Source organism: Ischnura elegans, chromosome 1, assembly GCF_921293095.1.
Source record: "Ischnura elegans chromosome 1, ioIscEleg1.1, whole genome shotgun sequence".
In the NCBI taxonomy this organism is placed as follows: domain Eukaryota; kingdom Metazoa; phylum Arthropoda; class Insecta; order Odonata; family Coenagrionidae; genus Ischnura; species Ischnura elegans.
In genome coordinates, this window is record NC_060246.1 from 149,242,598 (window position 1) to 149,262,178 (window position 19,581).

At 38.6% G+C, this 19,581-nt stretch overlaps 1 protein-coding gene across 1 annotated transcript in view; it reads right to left on the reverse strand.

The window, feature by feature from the left end:
• Positions 1 to 19,581, reverse strand: part of LOC124172104 — a 199,857-nt gene that overhangs the window by 6,653 nt on the left and 173,623 nt on the right. The window contains exons 5-6 of the mRNA XM_046551513.1: positions 14,167 to 14,334; positions 5,357 to 5,676 (exon numbers count right to left, since the gene is read on the reverse strand). Coding sequence (XP_046407469.1) covers positions 5,357 to 5,676; positions 14,167 to 14,334 — 488 coding nt within the window. The remainder of the gene's footprint in view (positions 1 to 5,356; positions 5,677 to 14,166; positions 14,335 to 19,581) is intronic.

Genomic DNA, 19,581 nt, shown 5'->3' on the forward strand with positions numbered 1-19,581 from the left:
TGGTCCCCAAGGAATCTTTCATTTAGAGCAGGCTAATGCTGAAACAAAGTTTATCTCGACCAAAGCTAATGGTCAATTCCTCCAAAGTCCATTCCACACTTGAACAATTGCTTGTCCAAGTCAAGAAGAATAAAGGTTGAAATACATCTTCAGGTTGGAGTGAGTTCGATCTAATTTGGATATCCAAAATTTGTCAGCAATAAGCACTGACAGATTCAGCAGCACTTAGAAAATCAAGAAGAGTGTTCAGCAGCCACTGCACTTTGCTCCAAAAATTGAAATAATTTACTGAACATCATGTGAACTCTATTCCCTATTACATAGCTGCTGTATTTTCAGGAATGATATCTAAGATAAATGAAAGACCTTTCAAGCATTAAATTTACATATATCATACATAATTTCAAGCCCATTCGCTACCCAAGGAGGAAGAAAAGTCAAAATGACATCACTTTGACCTCAAAATGACCCACGAAAAGTCACTATTCAGTCATAACCGTGAAGGTGACTTTTTGCGGGTCATTCTGATGTCAAAGTGACGTCATTTTGACTTTGAATTCATTTGTAGATGTTTTCATTAAAAGTGAGAGCATATAAAAAAATTATCAAATATTGTCTACGATACTGGCTCTCCCTGCATTCCAACCTGAAGGTTGGTTCGGAAAGGTGAGGGTAGAGCTCACCCCTGACACTTAATCACACAACCGCGCATGCGAATATCACACCATAAGGAGGGGGGCCAGTTCCTTTCCATGGGCTAGTTCTACAGATAATTATTAATTTTGGGGAGCCCAAAGCTTCACCCCAGGTTTGAACTCCTGGGACCCATCTCCCAATAGCCAATGGCTAGATCCAATAGGCCACTAACACAGTGGCATAGCCAGGTTTTAGGTCTAAATTTAAAAGCCTTAAAATTCTCCCCTCCTTCCTTTCCCCTATTGATACCCCAAGACGTGATTGCGCCACTTGCCCAGGGCGATATGTATCGTGAAATATCGTGATAATTAATTATATCGGGAATACGAATTCGAGTTTCGTACATTATCGAAAAATCATTGTCCGATAAAAAGGGCCCAATAAAAGTATTGGGACTGATAGAATATCGGAACCGATAAAATATCACGATATATCGTCCAATAAAAATATCGGGTGCAATAAATTAACTGAGCCATTAAAAATATCGGAATCGTTAAAAATAGTCTTCCGATAAAATACTACGGAACTACTATTATAAGGTAGAAATATCCTTTCGATAAAATATAAAGATATATCATCCGATAAAAAATATCGGGCCTGATAAAAATCGCCATTTGATAAAATACTACGCTTGATAATCCGATAAAAAATCGCCACTGCTAAAATATCGCGAAATATCATCCAATAAAAATTGCTGCTCGAATAAAATACCACGATTTATTGTCTTATAAAAGCCGCAGCCTCGATAAAACATCGTGATTTATCACCCGATCGCGTCGTCGCGTGCGATAAATTATCATGTTTTGGCATCGGGAAATTAGTTTGGGAAAATGTTTATGGCTGGAATATGTATAGGGTTGGCCTTCGTTTATGCTAGACCATAAATCAGTGCGTTAAAAACTTACTAATGTATGGTATATCGCGATATTAAATATGAGGTATTTTTTCATCGAATTATATAACGTGATATATTTTATCTGAAGGCAAATTTTTATCGGGCTGGAGATTTTTTTATGAAATGATACATCGTGGTATTTTATCGGTAGGCGATTTTTATGGGCCCTGGTATTTGTATCGTCCGATACAAATATTGGTTTAGGATATCGTCATGTTTTAATGGATATCGGATGATATTTATGATGATTTTTTTGTTCTCGATATTTTTATCGATTTTCGTCCGAGATTTAATGACGATATATGATAATTGTTCCTTAAAAATGGTCTAGTATTCGCTTTTACCGCAAGAAAGTCCCCGGGAACGAACCTATTTCGCCAAAATATTTCGAAGGAAATTTTGTGACGCGCCATTTCTAAACTAGAATGCGCCGCGGTTTTTTTAAATAACTCATCGTCGCTGATTGCTGCAATTGCGTAAGAAATAATTAAGCTTCTCCTCGTTTTCAATAATATTTTCGGTGAGAGCCCGTGCGTACGTCACTACGGGAATAATAGCCAATAATAAATATCCGTCTTCATTTCAAATCAACAATGGAGCGTTCGTTATCTGCCATTTCTTGATTTATTTACGTTTGTTTTTACAAACGAGACAAGAGATTGCAATCATACAGGAGAGGAAACGGAAATGAAAATTTGCTTTATATTAATCCAGAAGATGGGATGTTTGAAGCAGCTAATATGCCAAAAGTTCTCTGGATGACGAGAAGGATTTAAACAACTTTGAAGAGCTCCTGAAAACCTCATCTCTCTTCAAATCATTTGTGAGTAAATTGACTGTTATCTGCTCTACATCATCCATCTAATTAACCCTTCTATTTTCCCTTCTTGAGCCATATGAAAAAGTTAAAATTTATTTTGGTTTCCTTTCTCACAGGTTTAACATCTTAGACAAATTGCAGTTGATCATACTGATGGAGTTTTCAGCCCATGCGACCAGATATATGTGTACAAATGAATTTGCTCGCTGCATCAATTGGGATGGAGAGCTTGGAAAAATTATGTTCAACAACCCCTACATCAATACCTTATGCAGTTATATATATATATGCAGTAAGTATCAATTTTTCTATTTAATGTATCATCAAAATTAGAAACTTTCAGCTTCTTGATGTTATTTTTTCCTTTGTTTGCAGTCCCACGATGGAAGAATTTCCCTGAGGATAAAGTAATGAAAACGAAGGCAAAGATTCAGCGGTGGTTCAAGACAATTGCTTAAGCAACTAGAGGCAACTGAAGGGAAAGGAAATGCAACAGAATCAACTGAAATGGCCAATGTAGATGATTTTTCTCGATTTGTATTTGAAGAGGGAGAAAAGGAACATTAAAAGGAAAATTAAAAACAAATCCTGAGGAATTTCTTCTTGTAAAATCTGTTTTTTGTTGCAATAAACCCTAATAAAGGTTGAGTTTCATATCTGAAGTGTTTAATTATCCCTAAATGACAATCTAAATACAGAAATTATAGTATGAATTGTCATTAGAAGAACAAATAGATTTGGTCACAAATAGTCAAAGTGAGGTCAAAATGAGGTCAAAATGATAGGTAGTCATTTTAGGTCATATTGACATCATCATGAGTCACGAAGGATGTCATTTCAAGGGACCATTTTGAGGTCACCGTGACTACCAAGCCATGACTTGAAAATGACATCAAGATGATGTCATAATGACTTTTCATTCCTCCTTGGGTACATAACCATTGTGGACAGAATCATAGATTTTATTGGCTTTCATGTTGCTGGCCATGAATTTTTCTGGCATAATATCACACTGATCTGCCAATTTTTACTTCCTGATTATAGAAGGCTGTACAAGAGTTGATTTTTTAATGGGGAAAAGACATCAGAGTCAATACAATGAAGGCATTTTTTTAATCCATAATCGGGATTTCATATTAATCATAATTTTTCTACATTTCGTCTTTCACTGTTAATTATACTCCAACAATCTTTCTTATGTTAATATTTTTTTACCTCTGCAGGGATCCAACTACTTTTGAGTCACTAAAAACTGTGCTTACTGTTCTTATTGCGTAGTTATTAAGGGCATTTCAGGAAGAATCTGAAATACATGAGGAGGTAGTAGGGGAGACAATTTAAAGAATTTATTGTCCTTAAACATGGGGTCACAACTCCTTAGTTACTGAACTATTGCAATGTAACCATTTCTTTGGATGCACTTTGCAGTTACCATGAAAACGGGATAATAAACAATTAAGGCTGGATGAAATGTGCAATTGCAATTGTTTGAAATAATTAATCTCAAAATGGGTCATATCACTCAATAACACTTTTGATGCTCGCTCAAAGCTCTTGCTTAACTAAGCTTAAAGATTGATCATCCTTCCATCAGTAGCCCATCATTCTACCCATTATACTACCACTTGTGCCGATAATTATAATGGATGTATTGTAAGTCATGGGAAATCGCAGTCTCCCATATTCTCCCCAGTCTTCTCCCACTTACAAGAGGAAATTTCTTTTATTACATTCATCCCAACCCCCTCTCTTAGCAATGTATAGATATCTAACTCCGAGTCACGGGAACATATATTTACTTAAACCCTTTAGTGCGGTGGGCTGATATATCGGCTCTTACGTTGTACATTATTTAATTTGCTATAATTTATTAAATTGATATATTTTATCAATATGAACCAGTTTAACCTCAGTAATAAAAAAAACGCTAATAGATATGTAATAAAATAGCTTTGTATTGTTTTTTTTCATAGTTGCTACATTTTATGATAATACCCTCCCCATTTCTCACAAATACCCCAAGAAGAAGGATTGCACTAAGAGGGCTAAATGGTAGTATAATTGTTGCGGTAGTTTTGAGGAGCTAGTGTACTTTTAACAGCTCTCACTAATTGTAATCATTTAAAGAGAGATGAAGAATATAATTTTTTTAATGGTAGCATGTTTTATGAATTAAGCACAGATATTTCATTTCTACAAATTAGAATGTACCACAGTTGCTTCATGAAATAGGGGATTTTCATTCTTTTTCAAATCATTCCAGCATTCTTCTCCATCTAAAGGTATCCATATTTTAATTTCCCAACCCCCCGAGAGAGCAGGCATCTATTTCAATCCCCTCTCTCAGCAATATATCCATAATTAACTCAGGGTTACTTGAATATAGATTTACTTAAATGGTAATATCATTGTAGAGGTTGTTTATGGGAGCTTTGATAACTCTAATAAAATGGATGTAATTGGTACCATCTAAAACAACGTAAAATAGAATTTTTTAAATGGTTGCATGTTTTAGGAAGTAAACACAAATACTTCATTTTTAATTATAAGAATACACCTCCACTGGCAACATCCAACTTATTTCATGAAATAGGGGATTTTCATAATTTTTTCAAACCATCCCAACATATCCTCTCCAACCATAGGCAATCGCTAGAGATTGGATAGTTCTGAGTGCATGAAACTTGGATTCATCTTAAACATTGAAAAATAATGTTTTTTTTTAATGGCTACATGTTTCATAAAGTAAAAACAGGTGTTTCATATTCGCTATTTAGAATGCACCGAAGTTTAGGTGATTTTAATTATTTTGAAGGTTATATTTTATTATTTTTAATTACTACTTGCATTATTTTGAATATTCGTACTCCAAGGTGTTCATATTTTCGTTACCCCTTCCCTCCCTTTGGAGGGCGAGGCCATCCATTTCATCAGCCCTCCCTCACCTCTCTAACTTCGTCGAGGACCGGCAGGAGCTCGTCCGTGGACATGGCCGTCTTGGGGCTGGGCGACGGCGTGTGCCCCATGCCGCACCCAGACGACGACGGCCCCCCTTCCGCGATCTCGGAGAGCGCCACGCCTGGCAGGCTCTGCGCGGGCCGCAAGCCCGGGTGGTGGAGGGCGTTTGCCGCCGCCGCCGCAGCCGCCACGGCCGCCGCGCGCTGCTCCTTCTGCTCCCGCTCCCGCTCGTAGCGCCTCAGACTGTAGCTGCGGGAGGATGAGGCACTGCTGTGGATCGATGCGTTGCTCGGACGACGGGAGCCCGCTGTGTGTGTCAGTTTGTGAGGCGGCGGAGGCGAGGAGGTTGGGGGGGGGGGGCGGCATTGGCGCGGTGGCGAGCGGTTTTTTTTAGAGATATATATATTTGTTGTGGAGATGGGGGTATGGCGAATATAAAAGAGAAAAGGGGGTTAGTGGGGTTGAGGAGGGGAAAAGAGATAGCAGGTAGGACGACGAGAAGGTATAAAAGTGTGAAAGGACCGGGTTCGGGGTGCAGATAAAAAGAGAGAAACAAGGCGTGAAGAGGATAAGGCGGGTGACAAGGAAGACGGGTAAGATTATGTGGAAGAAAAGCGAGAATAAAGGAAGGAAAGTGTTTTCAGAGGGAATGAGAGAATAATTGAGATAGGCGGTCAAAATTTTTCGGGCATTGGTAGGAATGACAAAGATTCGAAAAAAATAGGTTTGGACGCAGTGAAAGAGAGAGGAAAGAGGATGAGTGGAGTGAGGGACGGAGGATATAGAAGGATGGTTTGGAGCGAAGATAAGGATAGAGACAGAAGGCGTGAAGAACGTGAAGCGGGAGGAGAAAGCGGGCGTGATAAGGAGGACAGATGGGATTGGAAGGAAGAAAAGTGAGCAATGAAGGACAGCGAGTGTTTTTTTCCGAGGGGGTTCAGAGAAAGAAAGAGAGAGATGGGTGATTAGAATGTTTCGGGCATTGGTTGGAATGAAATGGTACCGAAAAAAAAGGCACGAGACATAGGCGACCGAGTTACCGCGACCGCATTTTATGACGAGGAAGGAAAGTGAGAACGTTAGCATCAAGATTGGTGAAAGAGACGAAGATAAATTTGTTTGGGGTTTTTGAAGGAAACAAGAAAATAGAATTATGCGCCAGAGCATTATGGGTTTGACGAGACGGAAATGGCCGAATAATCGCCACCGCAAGATAAAAAGACAGTTTGGGATGGAAGGAAATAAGAGGAGGGACAATTATTGTTCCAGATGGATGAGTGGATGTGGTTTAGGGTATATCAAGAGTCAGAAAGCGAGAGATGGAGACGGAATGGACACGAAATAAGATAAAAATTATTAAAATAAAGAAATAGAGCGAAAGGGATGAATATGTACGAAGGTTTTTCAAATGAAAAGGAAAAAATATAAATATGACGGAAGTGAGTCCGAAGAGATAAGAAATGGATACAAAGAGATAAAGCCGCCGAAATGACAATAATGCCCGAGCAATACAACACGAAGCAACGGGAGTATTCCATGAACACCACCGATAAAGGTACAGGGACGGGAGAGGGCAGTCAAAAGATGGAGAGGCGTGGGCGAAGAAGGAATGCATTTGAATCCAGAGAGACGTGAGGGATGGAGAGGGGGTAGGTTGGGGGGCGTTCGAGGAAACGACGGAGCATTTAGCGGTGAATTATGAGGACGTGGGAATGGGGGGATTTACGCCAACCGGAGACACGGCGACAGGGAAGGAAGAGGAAACGGGTCAGAGAGTTGATGTGATTTAAGAGAACGTTCGGGGTGTTCGGTTTGGGGCACGGCGAGAAGAGGAGAGGGAAGAGGAGGAAACGGCGTGAGAAGCGAAGAAAGCGGAGGACCGGAAAATAGCCAGATAGATAGAGAGAAAACATTATTAAGTTAATTAAAATGGCCGTATACAGGAAACGGGCGAATAATAGCGAAGATGATTTACAAAGCGTCGAGATAAAATTAAAATCATAGAATAAAATATGGAAATGGAAAGGTTGAGCAACGAAATTGGAAAGTAATTGGAGAGTAATTGGCGAGTAGCGGAGAAAATGAATTAAATAATATGTTTTCGAGGGAGGGAAAGATGTGAGGATATTTTTTATAAAAAGAGGCCATCAGGCGATGGGAGGTTGAACACAAAAGAAATAGTGTTTTTGAAGGAACGGCGCGGTAGGTTGTTCGACGCAGTCAATTTCGCGGAGCGCGATAGCAAAAAGACGCGAAGGAGGTTGGTTAATTAGAGTCGGGTGTTTTTGGGAAGATCAATAAACGGACGCGAGAGGCAGAGATAGAGAAAGTGGTGTTTTTGAAAAAAAATTAGAAGGGGAAGGTTTTGAAGGGCAAAATTAAAAACGGGACGGAGAGGAGTTCGCGAGTTGATAGGGTCGGATGAAGAGGAAGGATGCAGGGACCGAGGAAACACGAGACAAAGGACCGGAATAAGCGGAACAGGAGACAAGCGGTCCAAGGGTAGTCGACGAGATACACGGGGAGGAAATTTCATGAAAACGGGACACAGGAGATGTTGGTTTGGCCGAAAGGCAGATGTTTAACGGTTCGCGAGCACGTGTTCGACAGTTCGCGGTCGACGAGTTGGAACAAGGGTGCACAGAAAAAAATAGACGAGCACAGTGAAAGGTTTGGAGATGCGAGTTGGGAGATGGATGAAGAAAGAGACGGACAGCAGGAGGAGAGTGAATAATGGAGAGCGAAGAGGCGCATGACACGAGGCAGAAGGATTGGAAGATACATTCGGTGCGGGTGGTGAAGGGAATGCAGACGAATATGGGCGAGGCCGTAAATACGAGGAAAGAGTGCGGTTGGAGTAACGGTCGTTTTATATATTTTTTTTTAGTAGAAGCGATCGGGGTCGTATAGGAAAAAAAAGGTCGGTGGCAAAGAACGACATTTTACGCCGAAAAAATAATAATAACACACATGCATGGTTGTGTGTTTTTTTATTCGAAGGAAGTTTTTTTTCGGGAGGGGACAACGGTAGGGTTTTCGGGTAGGGTGAAGGTGATACGGATTTTCGTTTACGAGGTGGCGGAGAAGGAAGTGAAAAAGGAGAGGATGCGTTTTTTTATTTTCAGGTTGGCGGGCGTGGATGGAAGAATCGTTTCGCGGACGTTAAGAAGACGCGCAACGTTGAGATTCGTCATCGCGTCAAAAATTAAAAATATAGGGAAATGAAAGATGAGGACAAGCGTTGTCGAATGTCAGTGAGATGGCCACGGGAGAGAGATAGTGGCGGGATGAGTTCAATGTGCCAAGTGAGGCGGAAAAAAAGAAGGTTTTCACCAAGATTCACGGATGTTACAAAACGTATTTACAGGAATAGGAGGAGGAGAACATGGGCCGTGTGGGAACGGGCATGATTTTGAGAGGACCAGTAAAACACGGAACACAGGTGTTTGGACGGGAACGCGAGGGGTATTGAGGCGAATGTTTGCATGAACGCGTTTCGTCCCGGTAATATTTTCGACGGATCGGATATTGGTTCCAGAGGTTTTCGATTCGATTTTGAGGTGTCGAGATAAAAATGTGACAGGAGATTTCGAGAATCCGGGAGAGTTTTCCGGTGGAGGGAAAGGTTGCAAGAGGAAGCGAAGGAGGGAATTTTGGGGGCGGAAATAAATACGGATAGGGGAGTTACAAGTGGGAGAACGCGGGTTTGGCGTAAGCCGTGGCCGTTGGAATCCAGCAGGGTCCAGCGCGAGGAAGGCGTGTGTTTGGTGGTCGGAAGGAAGGCAAGAGAAAGACGACATGTTAAAAATAATGGGTCTCCGCCCATTCGTGCCGGAAAAAGGATGTATTGATTGCGACAAACGTTTCATTTATCTACGAGACTTGATGGAGTAAAACGTGTTGACGCTTTTTAATCAAAACAACACTCAAAAGGAACAAATTATATCTTGATGGATGAAGTAAATTACAATTCTCAAGTAATCTGAATCAATTTTAAGGATCTCTCTGGGCACTTATTTCTTAACATACCCTTGACATTATAGTTAATGCGATTGTCGCTTTCAACACCAAAACCTTTAACACACAAATCATTTCCAGCACACACATTTAAGATTTACACACTTTGCATGCAAAAATGAGATATAATATTTTTAGATAGCAGGCAGAAGAATATATAGAAATAATTTAAAGATACTGAGTAATGAGTTTGAAGAAAGACATGCAAAAAAACTTTTTAAGCACTGCCATCAAAACTGACGAAATCTTGCAGGATCTTTGGCTGGCGATGAACACTGTAATTCATAACTCCCAGTTTCCTACTCCTTACTTACTTATATTTGATGGTCTCCGAAACATGAGAAAAATATCAATATTTAAGTAATTTGTTCTATACTCTGGCTACTAGATTTCGGCTTCCATTTAATTAAAGATGACCTATTGTAATTCAACAATTCACAGATTAGTTGTTTTAAATTTTGTGAAATTACTAGAGTTTTATAGTTCAAAATCTTTTACGAAATATTTTTAATGAAATACACAAAACAAATGAAAACGATAACAATTGTAAAAATTGTAGCATAAGGTGATTACAACCATTTATTGTATTTTGCTACCCAAGAGAATTATCAAAGTATTGATGAAAAGGATCGAAGTTCACTACCACGAATCGAAGGTAGTTATTTTTTATTTACTTAACAAAAGAAAACCATAATAATTACACGATAATGATTCTTTTTTATACATCTGCTGCAATAGAGCAGGAAATATATTTTTTTGAAAAATTACCATAGCTGTGTCCTCATCGAAGTTTATGAAACGTAACTGAATGTAAATAATCCATAGAATGGGGAAATGATTTTACTCTTCATTATTACAAATTATGCTAAAATTTAATTTAAAAATTTATCGGAATAAATTATGAGCAAAACATTTTAAATGAAGCGATTACTTCAGGCCTGATATCGGATTCCACGAGGCGTAGAGTCATTTTCCATAATTTCCATGTGAATGAATAGCCACAAGTCCACCCATGATTCGCAGTCAGCTGGTAAAAAAATTAAAATTACTCTCATCTAGAGCAAGGCATTCCAAAACAAACTGCATGCAGGCTAACACAAGTAGCGAGAATAAAAGACAGCGCATACCACAATATATAAATGAGCGCAAGAGAAAAGTCAACAGCGCTTTGTTAGAGGAGGCGTAAGGGTAGGGATGTCATATATATATATATATATATATATCTGCACTCAGAATTTCTACGTAAAATGGATACAATGGATTAAAAATATTTTTATTTAAGTCTAAATTAAGTGAATTTCGGATATTGTATGTATTTTGTGCTTCTTATGAGTCGTGCAGTAGCATTCACGTATTAATTTAGGATTAGTCTACGTACCTGTTGACTAATATTACGTGTAGCCTTCGCATTTTCCTACATTTACTAACTTTTATCTACAAGCATTACTCATACTTTACTCCTGTGTAAAAAACTATGTATCTGTGATCTACTAATGTTACCTAATTTTAACTCTTGCGGTTGAATCAATCGCAATTGGCTGAACCCTCGAGGAGGCATGCAGAACAAAGAAGCGATAAATCTTATGCTTATACAAATCACTGACCTTGAACCGTTATACGAAAAGAATTAGAAAAATAATTTGATGTTGGATTATCAATGTTGCTGAAATGAATGCGGCTGAAAATGGAAGACAACGTGATTCCTCCCTTCCGATGAAATTTACTGATGAGAACTAATTAAAGGCTATATGAAAATCGTATACGACCAGAGATCGGTGAATAAATGTATACTGTGAGCACTCATAGCATCAGAACACCCTAACTCATAAAGAGGATATCCAGATTGATGACCAGACGTTAAATGGCACCGGAAACAATTTGATTTTTTTGAGTCTAATATCCCTTGTCTTCAGAAAGGAGTTTTGGGAGAACCCATTGAGAGATAATCGAGCGATATAACCCCAAATTTGACTTTCCACACTGTCTTGATCGATCTGTGTTTATGACTAATGAGAAAGATGATCCGTATAATGAAACCATTTCGATCTACTATGCTGATCTGTCTGATCCGTCTTCAGAAATATAAAATCAGGATTGTGTGTGAGCCTTCAGTAGATCACGATGAATGAGTCAGCAAAACTTATCGCAATGAAGAGACAATTCGCTCCAATCTCGTCCATACGTATGCAGGCGGACGAAAAACCACGCATGTTGCTTAGGGTAGGTTAATTCAGAAAAATGCCAACAAGGACAGAATTAGGTTTTTACCAGGTGGCAAAAGTGAAGTGTCCAAACTGTGGAAATCTCGTAATGTGACAAAAATACATTAAAAGAATACCTATGAAACGCTTGGGACTATTTTTCTGTTCTTTTAATACACTGGAGATTTAAAAGCGTACACTGGTATCACTGGATATATTATATTAATTAACCTCGTTTTTAAATTACGTAATAAGCGGAGAATAATGTAAATGAGTAGGAAATTTTCCATGGAAAAGAACTGAATAGTTTTGCAACAGGAACGTCACCATGCACATTATTCACGTACACGAGTTTTACCGATAATTTCGCGCAACTTCTCTTGGCTTCCTTAGTTTTCACTTGAACTGTTTCTAATTTGAACGGGTTTACGAAAGTTGAAAATTATGCCCTCAAACCCTAAAAGGTATAATGCTGCACACTAATTCATAGAAACAAACTCGCGCCGGAAACTTTGAACCTGCGATAGGATTACGCCTGTGATGAATTCGAAATTACCGTATGTGCAACTAGGGCATCTTTAGCGCTAGCGAAGGAATCTGTATCCCGTTTGACTCCCTGGAATTTCCTTGTATTACTATCCTTGGGGCACTGAAAGTGGATAATATCGAGTACTAATTAAATTCAATTACAAAATAGCGTCTCGATGATCAGGAAACCTAGAAATGCTGGCATGACTTTTGCCATGCATAAACTGGCAAAACACCATGCAGGCATTGATCTGTTAAGACCAAAATACGTCATTCCACTTCCATTCATTACAAATTTCACTCGTAGAATGCGAGTTTTATCGTTTCAGATCCCCATGATCTTACTCCAGATCAAATATTAGCTAGAATTTTAAATTTACAATATTTATAGCCTCCTCGCAAGAGATATCAACTATTTCGAACCACATTCTCAAAAACGTAATGCCCATTCAACTGAATATATGTTGATAAGAATATTATGCGTATTCAGTGAAATATGATTTATTTTTTTAAATAAAAGCGAAGGGAAAGTTTGTTACATTAAAGTAGTAAGCATTAAGTTGGGTTTGAGTATTCCATTATTTATCATACCTACTTGTTCGCTAATTATTCTATTTTTCATTTATACATTTTCCAGTTCCTATCTAAAATATATGATGAAGGTTATAAAAATTTTATAGTTGCCAAATATATTAAAATTTAGAAAATTTGTTCTTCCATTACATTCAAAATCATTTATCAAGATTATCGCGTGCAATTAATTTAGAAACGAATCAGGGTATTACAATGAGTATTCTTATTAGCATGGCAATTAATGAGGCACACTCCTGACTGGCATGATTTATCGATTGAAATGATGGTTAATGATGGCGTCAGAAATTTTTAGGTACTTTTTATATCACAAAATCTGTAATTATATCTTCATTCTGTGCACTGTAAGGGAAAGAGCCTCAAGGTTTTTCTTCCATTTGCTAATTTTTTCGATTCAAGAAGCATACGCTTAAGGCATAAACTTCTTGACAATTTTTTAAGCATATTAATTTTATCAACGCATCGAATGAATTTATAATATATAATTTTCCATGCATAATAATGGCCGGGTCAAAGCGAAATTTACAACGCTAACTTTGAGAAAGGACTTGTTTCAACCTAATCTAAAGAAAAAATTAGATTTTTGACCCAAAATTGAATGAGGGAGTGAATAAAACTATCGTATAACTGAATTATTATGCAGGAACTCAGAATTTTTAATGTAAGGAGGAGAGTAGGTCATCCTGGAGAACTTTCGAGACGGTGAGCCAAAAATTCCAATGATACTGGAACATTTTCTGTTTCTACGAAGCACAAAAGGTCCCATTGATGCTGAGGAGTCCGATCTCGAGCTAGGTTTCGGGAGGGACCTTCCGGATCGATAGCAAAATAAAAATCCCAAATTAACTCGAGATGTACGTGGCACTAGCCTGAGGGAAAACCTCATCGTTCCAGAGGGAAAGAAGGGAGAGTAGAAGATCTGTTCGAGTAATGGGGCGATAGCGCACGGAAAGTGAAGGTTATCATGGGGAGAAGGACTTTTCTATGGATGTCGGGAAACTAGGTATCTGTTTGGTGGTGGCGGCGGCAATAAGGATGGGAAGGGGTACATAGATAACTGAAGGATAGAGTGAGGAAGGAGACGGCAGCAGCGCTAGGAGCGAATAAAGGACATAGGGAGGTAACAGAGGGTCACAACTAGCGCAGGCATTTTTTTCCATTTGATAATTATCATTGTTTAATTTTGGCACATTGATGATTTTGATTTCTGAGCGGGATGATTTTTTTTCTTACAAAAAAGAAAGATTTCTGGGGTGATTGGGGGGTGGGGGTGGATTGGGAGGGGAACAACGGCACACCGCCATCACCTCTGGATTTACTACGACGCTGCGAGGTTGAGGGTTCATCATCCTTTTCGTTGACGAATTGGACGCCGTCGAATTCCGCGCCGGCGGCCAGGGCAGTCGCTGTTGTCTGAACGTGGCAAGAGATTAGTAAGATGGCCGCCGCGCGGGCCGCACCTGCTCGCGATGAAGAGGCGGGCACTAGCATGGCCGCCGATGAGGGCCTGCGAGACATTCGGCCGCCGGGAACGCTGCCCCCCGCCGACGTGGGGCTGCTCCGCTGGCTCGAACTCCGCGACGACGGCCTCTGGTGGTGGTGGTGGTGGTGAACGGCCAGCGGGATGCCTGCGGGCGGGACACACAGACACACGGGACCATTGTCGAGGCGGCAATCCACAGAGGGTAGGCTCTCGCAGCAGGTAATAAACACACTCACACACATACTCATGTCGATTTTTTTATCTCCTCCGCTCCTCAATATGGGGGTCGATTGGTTAAGGATATAGGGCACTACTGCACGGGAAGGTGGGGTTTAACGCACCTGAGTCGTGGTTTGTTAGTGCAATTCGGGTTTCCAGTCCAAGCATAAGTTAACAAAGCTAAAAGTACGATTGAGGAAATAAATAAGTGTTGCAAAGCACTGAAAGATAGTACTGTTGGGACGAATTGCAACAGAGGTATTAAAGTAAACTGGGATCTTGTAGACCAACGGTTTTAGCCACCCATCATGTATAAATACTACTCATCAAAACCTAAGGAATTAAAGGCTGACTTTTATCTTTCTGCGCATCTAAATGGGCAAAAACGAGTAAAAAGAGTCCTAATTAGAATTGAGGTTTTAAAATGTAGAAGAGCTTGCATAAATATTACTAAGAGAGTGAACTAAAATATGAGGTAAAGTCACAGACAAAATTAATAGCATCGATTAGCCATGAAACATACTTCCATCGGTTATGATTCAACCTACTTCTCTAGCCTAAACTCCTTAAAATATTTTATTACGTTTAAGTTTTTTTGATGCGATAATACAGTATGGACACGAGCCAATCGCCCACATTGAAAAGAGTACGAGAAAATAAAATACTACGACTGATATTGAGGCATAAAAAATACAGTTGAAACACCTAATATACGTGATTGATTGCGTCGAAGTATAAATTAGTACCAGAACTACGTTTTGAGTTGAGCCGATAAGATAATATAGAGCTTACTAACCAGTGGCGGCAAAAATAAAGTTGATAAAATCGAATGATGGATGATGGAAAAAATGATGAATGAGAAAGATAAAAGTTTTGAACCTGCAGCTTTAATTGGAACAAATCGGAAAAATTGATATGTGCATATATCGAGCTATTATTTTGAAAATACTATAAATATTAGTAACAGAAACCGAAAACACATAAGAAAACTTGGCAGCTCATTTCATACACTCCTCTACCATTGCAGTTACTTCCAGTCCCTCCTTTTCGACTGAATGACATCCTATCAATACAATCCTTCTGGTACACGGCTGCGGACATTAACAAACAAATCTGGAATAGTAATTGATGTGAATCAAGTGTGGCCTAGTACGATGTAAATACATTAATTCTAAACTTCCACCATTAGGCATTAGAATGCAGACTTATTCAAAACAACCAAGGCTTAACTGATGCATCTCGCGACTCTCAAGATCCCAGCAGCTCTTTAAGAAGGTGGGAGCGAGCGTCTTGAGAGAGAGATCGTGACTTACGTAATCCCACCTCGGTGAGTATCTCTTCCTTTTCACCTCGGGTGCTGAATGCAACCAGTTCACCGACCTTACCTGCGGAGGCGCGCGACTCTCGATTCAAACGCGACCATTGCCGCAGAGGGAATTCGCAAGGAAGGGAGGGAGCGAGGGTTTTAAGGGAGGAGGCAAAGAAGTCGACCGCAGAACGTGAATAGCGCGGTGGCCCCGAGATCGGAAGTACGAGCGTATTGAGCGCGGTGTGTGTCGCAGCGCTGAAGGGCTCTCCCGAAGAATCCGTGCGCGATAGGTCGGGAAACGGGTGCGAAACTAGGGAAGGAAAGGTCACACGCTGGGGACAGCTTCTCGAACCCTGCAGCCACAGCGGTTACAGCACGCACGCATGGGAAGATTACTGATGCCTTGCTATGAATATCTGGTCACAAGGTCCATAGTGAGGAGCATTAAGAGGATGAGGGCAAGCTGACTAGCGTGGGACTTACAAAAATTCAAAACCAAAAATACAGCAAGATAGTTTTATTTCTTGAACATGTGTTCATTTAAATATTCACACAAGTTAATAAGAATACGAATTCAACTGCTGATACGATATGCATTTCTGCATCAATTTCTGTGCCTTAATGTGCCGTGCAGTCAAGACTTGGACGGGTGAATATGTCTTTGAGAATAGAAACGAAGATAAAGGCTCTAAACATTTGTCAATCGAGTTTCCACTCAACGTAATAGTGGCAGAAAAAAGATACTTGACAGCCACCGGTGCTGAGGATACACTTGAGAAGAGTAGGAACTGGTAAGCCGAAATATCCGCCAAATAATCGAAAAAGAGTGACACTTGCAGTGGCAAAAGGCCGTTCAATCTCCTTGTTGGTTCTTCTTCTTCCTCATCAATCACTCACTTCCACACACCTTTAATTCACATACATAGTTTTAAAACTTCATCATAACAATGTGGTATTTCCATAAAATATTTTGTGTCGCTACCCTTCGATATAGTGAAAAACAGACGTCCACAAGTTCCTGTTGAAAACACACACAAAAACTGTGTTCGCGTCAAGCAAAATTTTATCTTCGATCACATAATAGCTCAGGAAACGAAAGACTATGACATTGTAACAAAATCTCCCTTCAATAAAAATTAGTGGTAGCTGGTCAGTTTCCACCAGTAACGGATGATAATTTACAAATACTTGCTAATCATTTTAACTCAAAATTGGTAATTAAAAAGAAATGAAATGTTTCTCACATTTTCATCAACGGTTACTACAATAGTGATTAACTATATTTTTTTAATTGAGTACAGTTATAGCTGAATTCTGACTAGAAATTGATGGATTTCACCAGCAATAGATATGAATAAAAATTTACCGATGATTATCTTCAACAGCGGGTGGAAATTGACCAGTTTCTTAAGAACTAGGACTATCACCGTAAAGAATGATCGGATAATTTTAAATTTGAAGATATGGTCAATGATTATGCACGAAATACTGTGAAGTTGGAATAATCTGGTGAACCTAAAGTCATGAAAAATTCGCACACTTGAAATTGCCATCCTCGTGAGAAACCACACGGAATGAAATGGAAGAAAATAAGATAAAGATGAATGATGAGAGTGTGAAGCACAGAAAGTAGTAGAAAGCCACGAAAGCGCATTTTGACACCGACACATCAAATTCACACTCTAGATAGAAAAAACAGAGGGATGAAAAGTGGGAGAAAATGACATTTGAGAGGAAATGAATGCACAGAGAAACACACACATAATCAGCACTAACGTAACACACACTAAAACAGCGAACGATTAGCATAGCATTGCTGTGGTGACAATCATTCACACTGGCGGTGGTCATGATTTCCTGAAGAGGCGTGGAAACTTTATTAGGAGACTGAAAATACCGCTTTGCTGCGGATTCAGAACCTTAAGATACTGATTTAAAAAATATTTTATTGACCTATGAAGAAATAACCGTCACTGGACACCATGAATGGCTTATTTTCATCGACCAATGACTTCGGGACCTATTTAGAAGAATAAATTACTACTCCCAACAAATGAGATTTCAAAAAAGTGGTGGAAAGTGCGCTTCATATGCGATTGAATATCTTTCCTAGGAAAGCCTTTTAAACAGTTATTAACTCAAGAAGAGTTTGATGCACCAAGTATGACAGAAAATGGAATGAAAAGGGATGTTGATGCGATTGTGATGTTTGGCTTTAATTGAGACAAAAATGAGAGAAATCACAGAAAATTCCCTTCCTAGAATTGCTGAAATACGTAAATTATCATACCACTAAAGGATGATTGTGACATGCAGTTGTAAATGATCTTCAATTGAATTTTGAAGGACTTCGGTTTCGATTGGTTAAATAACAAATTGCATAACAATTAGTACCCCTCTAAATTTATGATGCGTAAATAATAGTCAATTCAAGCGTTACTTTGTGATTGGCTATAGTGCCACAACGGTCAAAAATAATAATAATATCACTTGCCTCAATTGAGGATAAAAAGGAAATAAATTCATGGCTTCAAAGTTTTTGAATGAAAAGGAAAAAATGAGGGTGAATATTAACTTGCTATATACGCTAGGTCTTTTAATATAAACTCTAGCAAAAATACTTTATTCCTACGCTAAGACACTAGTTGGTATAAACATTATTAACTTTATTTATCATAAGGTACTATGTCTAAAATTACTTAATTTATGTAAAAGTGTCTTCGAAAGGTCTCACATTTTATGCTCCAAGACACTTGAAGATAAACTATCAACAAAATCAGAACAGATTTTCTGTAAATTAGCTATTACTCGGCGAAAAAAGTTTTCTTTAATTTAAAAAGCTGTTTTGAACACTTGCAATTATCCACTGGCAAATGTTTCATTCGTCCTTTAACATGGCATCTTCTTCGATATTTAGAATTAGGAGTTTGATACCGTAATACTAAATGGCCAATAAAATTCACTACTTGTGAAAAAATTTAATAAATTAATGGTACCGATAAATTTAGGAGTTGATCATGCGTCACCAAATTACATGACCATTATTTAACTTTTCATCAATCAATATTATAAAAAAATTTCATTCATAGGCCAGTAATTACACGAGAAATGCATTAGGTAAGCTTTGGACAAGTAACTAGTAAAATAATACTAAACTTATCTGATATCGTGATAGTATTGGCTGCTATTTATATAATCGATAGCAACGCTGATAAAATAGTTGTTTTCATTTAACATACCATCAATTTTTTGAATGAAACATTAAAGGAAAGAAAATAAAGGTGCGGCAGACGTGAAGGAAAAACTCATAATACCTAGTATGTAATATAAATATCTATTTTTATCCACGCCAATCAAGCCACGCGTCATCTGAAGTATCGAGCCAACACGTATACAGTGATTTTTGCAAATTTTATCGTGCTGAAAGAATAGCATACACCATGGAAGCTTAAAGAGTTTTTGACTGTAATTTTAATGGGTAAGGTTTGACATTCATCAAGAGAATAGTTGAAAGGGTTGCCAACAACTCTGAAGAGGAGGAAAGCTAAATTTCATCCTCAATTCTCTACCAGATCTAAAAGAACCAAAATTAATAAAAATGGAAAATTATTCTATCAGATCTTTCACTCATCATTACAATCTAAAAGTGGTTTAATTTCAGTACCAACCTCATGCTATAGAAAAATAGAAAATAGTTGAGAAATCATTCGAAGGAATATTAAAAAACAAGTCAACTAATATTTAAACTTTCTAAGACTAAAAAAACACGCCGTAAGTGAAAAGAAATAATGTTTATGTACACTTCACGAAAGGTAAAGGTTTTATGAATCTTCTAAATTTTCAAGACTTCAAGATGAGATTATC